This window comes from Crocodylus porosus, unplaced genomic scaffold (genome assembly GCF_001723895.1).
Source record: "Crocodylus porosus isolate Cpor-Errol unplaced genomic scaffold, CroPor_comp1, whole genome shotgun sequence".
Lineage (NCBI taxonomy): Eukaryota > Metazoa > Chordata > Crocodylia > Crocodylidae > Crocodylus > Crocodylus porosus.
In genome coordinates this window covers 60615776-60630830 of record NW_017728886.1, presented here as the reverse complement: position 1 = coordinate 60630830, position 15055 = coordinate 60615776, and the positions used below count along the sequence as shown (strand labels likewise).

General features: G+C 44.6%; 1 protein-coding gene across 3 annotated transcripts in view; it reads left to right on the top strand.

Moving 5' to 3' along the window:
* The window catches only part of HIBADH (3-hydroxyisobutyrate dehydrogenase), a 126140-nt gene that overhangs the window by 8381 nt on the left and 102704 nt on the right, over positions 1 to 15055 (top strand). For all 3 annotated transcript variants that reach the window (XR_002101159.1, XM_019535284.1, XM_019535296.1), the window contains exons 3-4: positions 7342 to 7451; positions 12315 to 12436. Coding sequence is in view for 2 of the 3 variants with exons in the window: in XM_019535284.1 (XP_019390829.1) it covers positions 7342 to 7451; positions 12315 to 12436 (232 nt within the window). In the remaining variant the exon portion in view is untranslated. The remainder of the gene's footprint in view (positions 1 to 7341; positions 7452 to 12314; positions 12437 to 15055) is intronic.

Sequence of the window (15055 nt, the reverse complement as noted above, 5' to 3'; positions counted from 1 at the left end):
GGGGCTGGGACAAGTGCTGGCCAGCTGGGGCGGGACAGGTGCGGGATGGAGCCTGGGCTCATCTGGGGAGTGGGGGTGACTCCTGCCTCTGTGCGCCACTCATCCAGGGGCATCTTGTCTAGTGCTCACCCACTTGTCCAGCAGCCCCTGTCATGCTCCTGCTGCTCGTTCGGGAGGACACTGGGGGTGGGGGAGAGTGTGCTCCTGGATCTATGTGGGGCAGGGGGGGCTGGGGCTGGGGCTGTGCCAAGCTCTTCCCAGCAGGATGGGCCTGGGCTCTGAGCAAGAGGTGGTAGCTCTGGGAAGGTGTGGGCAGGAAGATGGGGGGGCTGCAGCCACCCCAAAATTTGCCATAGTCTCCACCTTACCCCTCATCCTGCCGCTCGTCCCAAGCTCAGCCTGCCCTGTCCCACCCTTCACAGATCTGGGGGCGCATGCCTGCTCTTCCTTTCCCCCCTCTCCCCCAATGCCCTTCCAGGCAAGCAGAAGGAACCACCAAATTAGCATATCCTGGACAAGCAGCAGCGGGAGCCGTCTCCTGCACCCCCCAGATGCACCTGCCCTGCCCCAGCTGGGCAGCTCTTGCCCCAGCCCTATTCCTCCCTCACCATGGGGGCCTTGATCTCCCCCCACCCCCTTTCACCACACCAGGCTTACCAGCCGCTGGGCTGCTGTCAGAAATCGGATCAATATCAGCTGATATGCCTCCTTTAAAAATCGGCTATCACCCCAAAAATCTCTATCGTTGCACCTCTGTTGATGGACTAATGGGGCCAAACAAATTTGACAAAAGAATGTTTGGTGGACCTGGTCCTGGCCATGGCGGATGACCTGGTGAGGGGACTGCAGGTCCTTGACCACCTGGGCAATAGCGATCATCACCTGCTGGATTTTGCTATCCAACGCAGGCCATCAGGGGCTCACACCAAGGCTAAAGCCCCTGACTTCAGAAGGGCTGATTTCAATGAGCTTAGGAGACTAGTGGGGGGCCCAGAAGGTAGAGGAGATGGGAGTCCACGAGAGATGATCATACTTTATGGGGATGATCCTCCAGTCCCAAAGGGTAACAGTTCCTGAGAGAAGCAAGGCGGGTAAGAGTGCTCAGAAACCCCCTTGGCTCAGCAAGAGCATTCAGCAATGCCTGAGGACTAAAAGGGGGGCATACAACCAGTGAAAGGGAGGAGCTATCACCAAGGAGGAGTACTCTTCCTCAGCCCGTGAGTGTAGGAGGGCTATTAGGAAGGCCAAGGCAGAGATGGAATTCAGGCTAGTGTCCAGGATTAAGGACAACAAAAAGTCCTTTTTCAAGTACATTGGGAGCAAGAAGAGGCCACCAGGCAATGTAGGGCCCCTGCAAGACACAAACAGTAATCTTGTGGCTATGCCAGACAAAAAAGCTGATATTTTTAACAGTTTCTTTGCCTCCGTTTTCTTGAACAGGATCTGGGATATCCCACCTACCACAGGTAGGGACAGTCTTGGGGATAGCTCTATCAGGCCTTCAGTCAGTACAGATGTAGTTAGGGATCTTCTGGAAGGGCTAGACATTTTTAAATCTGTAGGTCCAGATGCCCTCCACCCAAAGGTGTTGAGGCAGCTGGCAGGGGTCATCATGGAGCCCTTGGCCCAGCTGTATGAGCATTTGTGGTCATCTGGCCAGGTGCTGGGGGATTGGAAACTGGCTAATGTGGTCCCAATTTTCAAGAAAGGGAAGAAGGTGGACCCAAGTAACTATAGGCTTGTAAGCCTCACCTTGGTACTCGGGAAAATCTTGGAAAGAATCATCAAGGAGCACATTTGTGGGGGGCCTGCAGGGGAGATCATGCTCGGGGCAATCAGCATGGGTTCATCAAAGGCAGGTCCTGCCTGACCAACCTGATTGCCTTTTATGACCAAGTAACTAAATCCTTGGATGATGGTGTCACCGTGGACGTAGTCTTTCTAGACTTTAAGAAGGCCTTTGACCTCATCCTCATCAATAAATTAAGCGACTGAATTAAGATGCCTGCAGTTGGATGGGTAAAAAATTGGCTGATGGGGCACACCCAGAGAGTAGTGGTGGACAGGTTGTATTCAACCTGGTGAGATGTGAGCATTGGGGTACTCCAGGGCTCGGTCCTTGGGCCCAAACTGTTTAATGTCTTCATCAGCGACTTGGATGAGGGGTGGAAAGCACGCTATCCAAGTTTTTTGATGACGGTAAGATGTGGGGCAAGGTGGACACACTTGAAGGGAGAGAGAGGCTGCAAACAGATTTAGACAGATTACAAAATTGGGCAGATGAGAATAGGATGGGGTTCAACATAGACAAATGTAGGGTGCTGCACCTTGGGAGAAGGAATCCACAGCATACATACAGGCTGGGGAGTTCCCTCCTTGCCTTTCTGCCTCTGTGCTTTCATCTTGGAGTCATTATTGACTCGAAGATGAACATGAGCTGCCAATGCCAGACCACAGCCAGCAAGGCCAGCCATACCTTGTCATGCATCCAAAGGTGCATCTCAAGCTGGTCCAGAGAGGTGATACTCCCCCTCTGTGCGACTTTGGTCAGGCCGCAGTTGGAGTACTTCGTCCAGTACTGGGCGCCACACTTCAAAAGGGATGTGGCCAGCCTTGAGAGGGAAGCAGGACAGGCCCTGCAGGGAGAGACTGAGGGACCTGAACCTGTTCAGCCTCAGCAAGAGGAGGCTGAGGGGGGACCTGGTGGCTGATTACAGACTCATCAGGGGAGATCAACAGCAAATAGGTAGAGCCCTTTTCTCCCCAGCACCACCTGGGGTGATGAGGAACAATGTTAATAAGCTGATGGAGAATAGGTTTAGGTTAGAGATCAGAAAGCAATATTTTACAGTTAGGGTGGCCAAAATCTGGAACCAACTTCCCGGGGAAGTGGTACGCACCCCTACGTTGGGCAGATTCAGGAGGAGGTTGGATGATCACTTGTCTGGGGTCTTGTGAACCCAGCATTCATTCCTGCCTGTGGCAGGGGGTCAGGCTAGATGATTTGTTCATGTCCCTCTTGACTCTAGTGACTATGAAACTATGTTACAGTAGCTAAAACCTATAGCAGAAATAATATTTTTCATGAGATGTGACAAAATATGGAAAGGAAATTCTTTGGCAGTGATAAGGAAAATGTAAATATGTTGAGGGAATACAATTCTAAGTGTCTTAATTGGCAGAGGTCACTCTGATTTGAAGTTATAAATGGTGATAAAGATAAGAGTAAGATTTTCTGAAAGATGGAATGCTCTAGTACAGTGGTTTTCAACCTGTGGTTCACAGACCCCTTGGATTTTGCAAACTGTGTCTAAGGGGTCCATAAAAGCTGACTGTGATCCATCAAAAATGTGTGAATATGCACACTTACAATTCAAAAGGATCCACACCTTCATTCAAAATTTGTTTAGAGGTCTGCAAATCAAAAAAGGTAAAAAACGCTGCTTTAGTAGACATCTGATTGTTCCTGGCTTTGAATAGTGAATGAGACAATTCTGTAAGTGCAGAAATGAATTTTACAGCTTATTTTCCTGTCTGCTAGTATCTTGTTTTGTGGTAGCAATTAAGAACTACAGTTATGGAACAGGGCCTCTATGCTAGGCACTGGACCAATATAATTATTTTTGTACAAAATTAATTCTTTTTGATTCTCTTTCTTCAATGGAAACCAGTTGTTGCCTTAGTAATAAAATCCTTGGCTTCAGCTGTCAGACTTGCATGGGATATTAAGTTACTTTAAAGGTGAGTTTAAATGCTTTTAAAAAATAAAGCCAAAAGCCTCTTTAAGGCCATAAATCACTAACAGAATACACGTGCAGGCTTAAATACAAATAAAATCCACTTAAAGAAAAATATTTGAAAATAACTTCCTCTTGATCCATAAGTGTAAATCCTACCCCACGGTTTTTGCAGGACTTGGAAACTTGTGAGTCCAGGGGGCCTTGTAGAAGTTGCTTCAGAAAGAACATTGGGCTCCACAGGCTGCCTTTCCTTTGGCCTGGCTGGTTGGATGGAAACATTAGGAGTGCCAGAGGGGAGAGCAGATGACTCCCTAGGAGGTAGTGAGGGCTGCCAAACATCATCATATACTGCGCCAGGTTCCTCCTACTGCCCAGGTCCGTTGAGGATAGGAGACGAGTTGCTTGCAAGTCTACATAGTTTTTGTCTTTGCCTGCTCAGAGCTTCATTCCTTAGTTACTGCAGTAGCTCTTGAAGCAAGGAAGGGATGCAGCCACTTACCTGCTCATGATGAATTATGAAATGACAGCTACTGTTGCTTAATACAGACACCAGTAGTTTAATTAACAATCAACTGTGAGAGTGAAGGGCAAAGAGGGGTGAGGAAAGGGGAAGAAATGAATGGAAGGGAGGTACTATGTAAAGGTCAGTGATTCTCAATCGGGGTACTTCAGCATCCTGGGGTTGTTGAGAATGAGACTCCAATTACGCAAACTTATGCAAATTTACCTGCTCTCTTTAATTTGTGGGGCCCTATTACAATACCAGCCATAAGCTTACAGCCAGACTAAATACTAATTAGATACCAAAGACAACAGACTCAGATGAACGATTCAATGACTAGACTATGTTAAGCAATCTCAAAGAGGGAGTACAAAACAGCAGAAAAGTATAAAGACCAATAATACAATTATATACAATAGATTATACAGGACTATAAACACAGATTAGAGAGCAAAACAAAGCTCTACCCTCAGACTTGGGATAGCCACAGTGTTGCTAGCTGTCATAGGCACAGTACAGCTTAATACCAGAAACTAGGCTCAGATTCCCTTTATGACCAGTAGTAAAACCTCCAAACTTCACTCCCACCAGGACTTGCCTCAGCCCCGAGGATCAGTCCTCAATTCCAGGAATGGGTAATACTTTACCATCAATAGCTACCAAAGCCCAACTCAGTTTACTACTGTCATACTCAACCAGTGTTCTCACCTACACCACAACACAACACACCACAGCTCTACAACAGCAGCTCTCAACAACACATACCCACACACATGCACACTACAGACAGCAGCAGAGAGACACAGAATCATCCCCTTTTTAACTCTTTCGATTACTCCACGTCTATTAATCTTCCACTGACCAATCACTCAGATGGGAAGCATGTCAGTCACATGCCAATCATCTCACTAACCAATGGTTAGTTAACCTCAGGTAAGTACATGCTATGTCACCCAAGACTGGCAACATTTTCCCACCACAAGTAAGTTACATAAAATAGCCTGACTGTGCATGCCCATATACTCAAAAGTAAGTCATGGTCCTGCATAGTTCACTATACATAATAGGGACACTGCAGCTGAGGCCAACAGAGCGCCTTGAGATCCTTTGAAGGGTGCCATGGGGTATTATGCAGTGTTAGCACTGTTATGTGTGCAGACATTATTCACAAGGTAAACTGGAGATTTAAAAAAATTAATCTGACCTCTTGTGTTATTTCTGAGTGGGTATTTGTTTGCGGGGGGGTTGCAATAAAAGAGTTGCTCTTTTTTGTTTTTCCTCTAGTTAAAAATGAATGAGAACTTAAGAGCTGGCATTTTCCAAGGTTTAGAACCTTGAATCTAAAAAGTTGATAACTGCTGATATAGGTATTCTTTCAGTGCATTGTGGAGAGCTTCATGCTACACTGGAGACAAAAATGGGAATCATGGGAAAGGAGTTACTTCACAATTATTTAAGGAAGGGATGTCAAACACATACCAGGCCCCAGGCCAGATCCAGGCTACAGGGCTTCTAGGATGGATCCACAGGTCCAACAGTGGCTTGCAACAGGTCTGGTATTGGCAGAGGAGGTCCAGTAGTGGTGGGCCAGACATCTGCCAGTTGAGCAGGTCTGTGTGACTTCTCACTTGCCTCCCTGTCACTGAGGGCCATGTCCAGTGGGGTTCAAGGACCCTGAATTCTATGACCCCACCCCTGCCTCCCTTCTCCCCTCCCCTGAACTTCATTAGCTTGCTAGAGCCTGTTGGGTTGGATGAAACAGCTTGCGAACCAAATCCACCCCATGGGTTGTATGTTTGACAGTTCTGACCTAAGGGAAACCAAAATGTGGGGGGTGGGGATGCTATACAGTTATACATCAGTTTACATACCTTCCATGACTTACATCTGTAGTGAAAATTAAAGCAATCAAGTTTTTACCTTTTTCCCCTCAGCCTTGTGAGATCTGACTCTGTTCTTTTTGATTAGAATTGAGTGTGAAATCTTTATATTCTTCTCTTGTTGCAAAGTGTACAAATGTTAATACACTTTGTTTCTCTTCTTAAAGCACAATGTTTAAATTTTTTTATTAGGAGTATGTATCAGTTTAGATTTTAAGGATGACTCTTTGCATACAGTTGTATTTATATAATATTTTTAAATTAGGTAGCATTATTATTTTATGACTGGTTCCAACTTCATATGCATTTAATGCCATAAATTACCTGTTTTTTAACTTTCATTTTCTCAAGTTATTTTGTTTCACTGTCTTTAATAGGCAGAAACCTATTTAGTGTGTTGTTTGTTCTTGGTGGAACTCTATAGAAATCATACTCTCTGGGATTAGTCAACTGAATAGTTACTATATTTCTCACTTCCGTTACTGGGTTTTGTTAGTGACTGTGTTTTCAAAAATGTACTAATTGTTTTGTAGATCACTATGTCAACAAAAAACCTTACTTTTCTGTTACCTCTCTGTGGTTGGTCTTGTGAATCTGTTCCTTTTTTCCTTTCTCAGTCATTATTTGGTATTTATTTCTCTTTGCAGAGGTCTTTGGCCTTTGGACCCCCCCCAAAAAACAAACAAACAAGCAAACTCAGAGAGTACACATGAATCTACCAGTGTAGCCTTAGTGATAGCACCAGTACTTTTATTTGTAATAAATAGCTCAGTCTGTTAATAGGAAGGAGTCTCTGCCATCCATTCCCATTACATGGAGGGCATATGTAACAGACATCCACATAGGAGTGATTCCATAGTATTGCTAGGTTTGCTCAGAGGCAGCGAGGAAGCATGTTTTGCATGGATGACCATGGATTTGTGACTAATTCCAATTATCTGCTGCGAGTCTTAAAAGATGCATGCATGGTCTAATACCCCCACTACTGGGAGGAATCTGTGTGACAAGACCCCCATCTAACTTCTCTTTCTTTGTCACCAGATCCAGTCTCACCCGTGTCATGGATCTGGTCCTGTGGCCAGATCCATGATCTGAATCCATTCATTTTAGCCTACCTGTTAATTGTGACCAACATTTTATAAAGCATTAAGCATGTAGCCTCTAGCTAGTTTTCAAGAAACAGAAACTTACATGAAACTCTTTCCCCTTTTTTAAAAAGGTAACGGATTCTCCAGCAGATGTAGCAGAAAGAGCAGACAGGATTATTACTATGCTACCTTCCAGCCCCAATGCAGTAGAAGTTTACATGGGAGCAAATGGAATTTTAAAGTAAGAATTTTTCTCTGCCCTGACTGGTTTCCACTAGTGATCAAGGTTATATTACTTTGATTTGCATTTTACTAGATGGTACATGGGCCATGTACATAACTGGATATTTTTCTGTGTAATTTGCTAACTGTGGATTTCATTTAATCTTCATTTACTGTTGAATATACTTTTGCCCAAAAATCCCTCTGTTTTAGAAAGGCAGGCTTTTCTCCAAAGCTAAAAGAAGGGACAGGCAAGAATTTAAAAGAAGACAAATGGAAACATACATATATTTAGAAAATTAACATAATCCTAAACTGTTTTACAGTAATAGTTGTTGTTTTACAGTAACGGTAAGCAGCTAATGCTCACTGGCAGTGGTTCATTTTCTGAGACAGTCCACTTTTTTATCTTTTTTGTTTTTTTTGATTAGGTCTGAAATGATGCTATGGTACTGCATGTTACTGTGTCTGGATAGATTTTTATTGATTTTTTTTTTTCTTCTTTTTTCTTTTAAATTCTCAATGTTGATAAAGGAATTCTAGGATTTATCACTAGAAATAAATGGATCAGTGACTCATTTTTCAGTTATCTAGCAATTTAATCCTTTTTTTTTTTTTTTAATTTGAGACCAAGCTGTTGTTGTTGGTACTCCTTGGAGGTATATCCATACTATTGCCCTATCACTCTTGAGCATGCATTGCTCTCCCTCTTCTGCTTGTATGTGTCAAACCTGGAAATGTGGTAGTGAAGCTCTCAATCTTTGTCTTCAGTCTGCTTGAGAGTGGCTGTGTAGTGCCCCCTCAGTAGCTTCACTGTTGCATTACTGGGTTTGGCACAGCAAGTGTAAGCTGCTGGGTAGGGCTTGCTTGAAGGCACCCTTCCCTGAGAGTGCTAGGGATGTGGCAGTCTAAAAGGCTTTCATAAGATCATCATTTAATAACATTTTAGGATGTCTGTCTCTGTGATGTCTCTTATCTCCTGGGTTTAATAAATACTATAGTTTTATTGTGAAGATATTTACTGTGCTCCTCCATATGTTGCTTGGGTAATACCTTTATAAATGGGCATCTGTTTAAAACCAGCCAAAAGGCATGAAGATTTTGATCTAGACCTTTACTTTACTTTAAATCAGTACAGCTCCTGTGTCTAGTCCTCTGGCTCAGCTGAATCTCCAGTTCATAGCCAGAGGACACTCAACTAGAAATGCTTTGCTTAGTTCTTGCATGGACAAATCAGGGGCTCTGTTATTCAATGTGTCACCGAGTATACTTGACCTGTTGATATACCAGGCTCAAGCCAGCCATGGGGGTGATGAACTTCCTATTTCACCTCTTTAAAAAAAAAAAAAAAAAAAAGAGGAGGATCAGGACTAAATGGGTATAGTATTTTAGGATGGTGTCTAGGGTCTAGTTAGGATTTTAAACTACCATATAGCTTATCCTTTATAATTTTGGTTGCATTTTAAAGCTCGTATTACCTGTAGAATACATTCAGTGAGTCTTAGAATCATAGAAAATTGGGGTTGTAGGGGACCTCAGGAGGCTAGAAAACCCAACATCCTGCTCAAAGCAGGACCATCCCCAACTATTTTAGCCTAGTCAAGGGTTTGTTTAGCCTAGTCTTAAACACCACCTCCAAGGATGGAGATTCCACAACCTTCCTAGGTAGCCTGTTCCAGTGCTTTACTATCCACCTAGTGAGTTTTTTCCTAATATCTAACATAACTTCCCTTGCTGTATCTTAATGCTGTAACTTTTGCTCCTTATTCTATCATCTACTGCCACTAAGAACAGTGTATTCATCCTTTTTGTAACCACCCTTCAGGTAGTTGAAGGTTGCTATTAAATCTTCTCTATCTTCTCTTTTTCAGATGAAATAAGCCCAGGTCCCTCAGCTTCTCAGAAGTTATGTGGCTCATCCCCCTAACCATTTTGGTCATCCTCCACTGGACTCTGTCCAGTATGTCTACATCCTTCCTGTAGTAGGGGGCCCAGAACTGGACATAGTACTCCAGATGTGGCCTCATCAGTACCAAATGGAAGGAAATAATCACTTCCCTCTATCTGCTCACAGCGCTCCTACTAATGGAGCTAACCAATGCTCCTTTTAATGCCTCCAAAAGCTTGTTTGAAGGCAGCTGTCTACGAGCAGGGGTGCTCGACTTCCAGCCCACAGGGCAGATCCAGCCTGTGGAGTCATAACTTCCAGTTCTCAGGGCTCCCCCACAGGTTGGAAACTTAGCAGCAGGGAGTGGTGGAAGCTCTGCAAAGCCAGATTCAGCTTCACCGAGGCCACTGCCCACACAGTGGAATCAGGGCCAGGCCTCTTTTGCATCCAGAGTGGGGCTGCTTTTCCCTGTGTCTTTTTGTCCCACCTCCTTTGAGCATTCAAACTAGGGGCACTCTGCCCCCACCCTTCCCACGTGCCTGGATCATGACCAGTTGCTGGAGTTGCTCTGCCCCTTCCCTTGCATCCAGATAAGGGCTGTTCCATGTCCCACCCCACTGCACATCTAGATTGAGGATGCCCCACCCCAATCTGCTCCTGCCCCATGCATCTGTATCAGGACCAGGCTGCTTCCCTTCCTTCCCCTTTCCCCCCCAGTGTGTCTAGACTGAGGTAGCTCTGCCCTGTTCCCACCACAAATGGATGAATCAGGGTTGGGCTGTGCAACCCCTTGTAGCTGGATCAGGCCCATTGGCCAGATTTCCAGCTCAAGGAGAGACCTGGCAGTGCCCAACCAGTCTATGGGCGAGAAGGTTGGGCTCCAGACTTAGAGCATTGATCTCATGTTCAAAAGTTATTCCAATCATACTTCATAAATTTTCATTAGCTTGGAGGCATGTATCTATGTTTATATCTGGTAGAACAGACTTTTGGTATCGTGTTTTATAACTTGTTCCGAACTTAATGGAAGATGATACAAATGCGGGGTCAGTAGGTGACACCAGTATTAGTGTGTCCAGTATAATATTTTCTGGGAAGTAGGACTAGCTCCTGGTATTAGACAATGTTTGAGGGAGGCATAAGTAAAGTCTGAAACAGGGGTGTCAGATACATGGGCTGGATCTGACCCATGGAGCTGCTGTATCTGGTCTACTATGCTGTTGAGGTTAAGTGCCCTGCTACAGAATCCAGACCTTTTGAGCCCTGGTGGACTTAGCGATTGGTAACAGGAGGGTTGATTTATGGCCCTAGTCGCCCTCCAGCCTCTTTGCCCATCACCACTGCCATGGTCTTGCCTCTTCAGCTGCTGGCTCTGCCACCACCCTATATGGGACCTACTGCTGCATGCCCCATGTGAGAGCCAAAACTACCACCATAGCATAGTTCATGTGGCTCTGGCTCTGGCAGCAGGAGCCAGAGCTGTGCTGTGTGCCCTGTGCTGGAGCTGCTACTGCTGCCGCCATGTGTCCTGGGTCAGAGCTAGAGCAGCTGCTGCCACTGCCATTGCCACATGGCCTGGGTTGGATACAGCCCACAAGGAGCCTTGTAGTGTATATCTGGCCTAGGGTGCAAAGGTGAGTTTACACCCATGGCCTAGAGGTTGAAGGTATGTGTGTCATGTTTATAATATAAACATGCTGATATGATGAATTTAATTTCTGTATTTTGACTTTACTCAGAACCAGTTGGGTGGAGTATAGTATGGGCAAAAGGCCATTTCTATTTGTAGTTTTAAATTATTTGCCATTTTTGCTGGGAAAAAATGCTGTTTTGCGTGGGTTTGTGCTTTATTACATGTATGGTAATGGGCTGAGAGAGCTTGGGGAGAAGGGGAAAGATGCAAGCTGAGTTTGCTATAGATTCTTTTGTAATTGCTCTCCTCTTTGTTTTTTTCTTCAAAGGTGCAAAGGATGGGGGGGGCAGGCATGACCCTTTTCTTCTTGCATACATTTGCCACAAAGAAAGTTTACAACTATTTCCCATGTTGCTTCCATATTTTGTTTGCTGTCCTATACCCTTGAGTCTGTTGCAGCCTATGGATCTGTTCTTATTTAGGACTAGTTATAGAAATAAAATAAAAGGAGGCTGCTATACTGAGATGAATATATGATTTTGATATGAAAGAAAGTGCTTTTTGAAAAGAATATATCCGTAATATTTTTTTAAGGTTTAAAGGAAACTGTATAAAAACCTAGGCACAGCATTGCATGCATTAATGCAGAATTGTCTGACATGTCTGTGGCCAGGGGCCACATACTACAAGAGGTATGTGCTGCGGGGGCAGCATCAGTGGGAACACACAACCCTCTGGGATTCCTCCTGGGATTGACACTGCCATGCCAGCACACAGGTTCAGTGCTACACAAGCGGCAGTAGTGCACACCTCCCTGCAGGTCTTCCTCCCTCTTCCCCGCCCCCTGTACTACACAGCAATGGAAGAGTGGCCACAAGGGCCTGTTGGTCTGAATGCTGGCCCCTTGTGGGCTGCATGCAGCCCACAGGCCATCAGTTGGACAACTCTGATATAATGCATAGACATATAATGTATTGTAAATTTGAGATATAGCATTGTATTTGATAAGCTCTTCACTTAAACAGTACAAATTTTATAGTCTACTACTATGCCTTAGCAAGGTTTAGGCAGAAAGAATATCATTTTTTCTGTTCAGGTTTATAAGAACTGCTCTTAGTTAATTTTGAATTACTATTTCTGGATCACCTAAAAGTAAACTGCATGGTGATATCAAATAAAATGTTACATTGTGACACCTTGGCAGATCTTACTCACTAAAGTTATAAAATTGTTAGTAAACTAAGCAGCAGCTGTGGCTAATTTCTCATTCATGGTAATGCTAATTCAGTCCACTTGATGGTGATAGCTAAGGATGCCATGTGGCTATTTGGCTAATTTGGGGTTTTTTTCTTACTTTTTAGGAAAGTGAAGAAAGGTTCCTTGTTAATAGATTCCAGTACTATTGATCCTGCAGTTTCAAAGGAACTGGCTAAAGCAGTTGAAAAAATGGGAGCTGTTTTTATGGATGCCCCTGTTTCTGGAGGTAAAGCTCTGCTAAATCTATAATATTGTATGAAACCTCTACTGGTGTGTCCTACCAACTTACCTAGCTGTCTCTTGTCCCTGATGGATAAGCAACACTATCCCATTGTGGTGGAATGCCATCTCTGTTTCTTCCCAAACTCTGCTATCAGGCAGATGCCTAATCTAACAATTTGGTTACTATGGTCAGTGCAGAGGGCAGACCCCCCTGGCCCTATCAGCTTCAGGTAACCCTAAGTTGTAACCTGAGCTGGATACATTTCAGAAGGAGGGGGAAACCTGCTCCCTCTGCCTGAGTGGACTCTCACACCTGGGTTGAGGCTTAAACTCTCTATTGTTCTAAGCAATGTCATCATGACTGGGAAGGGGCTAGAGACCCTGCCAGTCTACCTGGCAACCAGTGATGGATTTCAAATTGGTTGGCTGGCAGCCAGCAGCTGCTGGCCTTCATTGGATCAGTTGGGTAAATGAGGTCATAAGGCCTATATAGGTTAAGGACTGCCCAGGAGGCAGAGCAGTAGCTGTGATGAGAGCTTTTGGAGAAGCTGGACCATCTGAAACTTGCTGTCTTGAAACTCATGTTCCGTGAACTGCTTGCCTCCAGATGGAATCTCCACCTGCCTCTGGATGGTACTTGTGAGTAAGCTAGTTGAGATCTAACTAGATATATAGCTTGCAGTAACTCAGATGCATGATTGAAGGTTACCATGTCAGTATTTGCTCTAAGGTATTTCTCTAATATTCCTCTACCCTGTACCCTATTCCAAACCTAGTCCTTGTAACCAATAAAGTTCTCCTCTGTACCTAGTGTGGGAGACTTACTGGGAGAGGATCTAGATTATGCCTTGGGGGGATCCCCTTGGTTCAGCTGCCTAAAGGAGACCACTTTTGGTTCTTGCAGTGGGTCAGGTACCTCTCAAGGGCTACTAGGCCTGTGTTTCCCAGGGAGCACAGGGCCGAGGATAATCCAGACCCTGGGTGGTGGCGGCGTTACCCCCAGGCTTGCAGGTGTGCTCCAGGAAGGAGGTCAGCTGGATGAAAAGTGCCCCCAGGACGGCACTCAGAGCCTGAAAGGTGGTTGGGCACAGTGAGGTGGGTGGCTTAATGCAGGAGCACCCTCTTTTGGCCTGCCACACCATATCTTCACACTTGCTACCTTTCTCTTTCCGTCCTGTCTTCTTGCCGTGTGTATGTGTATCACTTTTCTTTCCGTGTTTCATTTTTTGTATGAATTCTAGGCCCTCTGCCTCCCTTAGCACATGTACTCTTGCTTTTAGGCTGGGAACTTGATCCGTTTTAAGGGCTGTACTTTCTTGGCTAAGAGTGCTGTAGCAGTAGAAATGTAGTTTGTTTGGTAGGCTGCTGCCTACTCTTGTAGCCTGTTTGTTTCAGCTGTTTGAGGCTCCTGTAGGAGCAAGGAGGAAAGGCTAGTGGTCCTGAAGGAGCTGCCTGTTGCTACTAATGGCACTTAGCTTTGGGGACAGTATAGTGGATCTGGGGTCACTTGGCTTTCTTTTAGCACAGTGACACTTCAGTTTGGTTTTTTTTTCACTTGTTCCGGGTTTCCCTTTACACTGATACTAGTAGGCAGACTATTTGCATCTCTAACCTGTAGCTTAAAGTTGTGACATATGTCAGATAATTTTAAAGCCATTGTAATGATATTATTATTTAAGTTTGTGATGCCTGTTAAGAACTTACAACTTGTTCCATTCCATAATCATTAACAATATAATGCATCAAATGTTTTTCTGTCTTTTTGTTCTGGAAACTATTGCAAAGTGTTTACATCATATTTTTATGTTCTTGGAATTGGAAGCTAATCCTCCTATTTGCACCCCTCTAACTGACCTCTAATTGCACCCCCATTCACACTTTTTTAAGTATGTAAGTCTAACACTTTTTGAGTACAATGCTAATAATAATTTATTCTTAAAAGTAAAAGATTCAGACTGGAATTAACAACCTAGAATACAGTAGAGGGCAGCCTTGAAATTTAAAAAAAAAAAAGAAATCTTACTTTCATGAAATACTAAGGAAACTTGCTTCTTCTTGACTTTTTCCAGTGTTAAATCACAGTTCTAATTTCTAAAGCATTGTGGTGGGGAGAGATGTCTGTTTCATAGAACCAGTTCCATTCTTCCCTCCTCCTCCCCCCCTTCTCCCCCCCTCAAGTTAGCAACCCTGAAAACTTCTCCCTGGGATCTGTTGCCCTGCTGAACCAGATGGGGCAACTGACAACTGACGCCCAGGAAAAAGCCATCCTATTAAATGAGTACTTTGCATTGGTCTTTCATCAGTCCCATGGGACGCCCATGCCCGCTATGGGACAGGGTGGTCCAGGTGGGGGAGATCCCCTGCCCTCGTGAAGGAACATCTTGAGACCTTCAAGTCAGCCAGTCCTGACAATCTACACCCCAGGGTACTCAAGGAGCTGGTGAGCATCATAGCCCAGCCTCCGGCACAGATCTTTGAGAACTCCTGGCGCTCTGGTATAGTGCCCGAAGACTGGAAGAAAGCCAATATGGTGCCTATCTTCAAGAAAGGGAGGAAAGTGGTTCCAGCTAACTATAGGCCCATCAGCCTGACTTCTATCCTGGGGAAGATCTTAGAAAAGTTT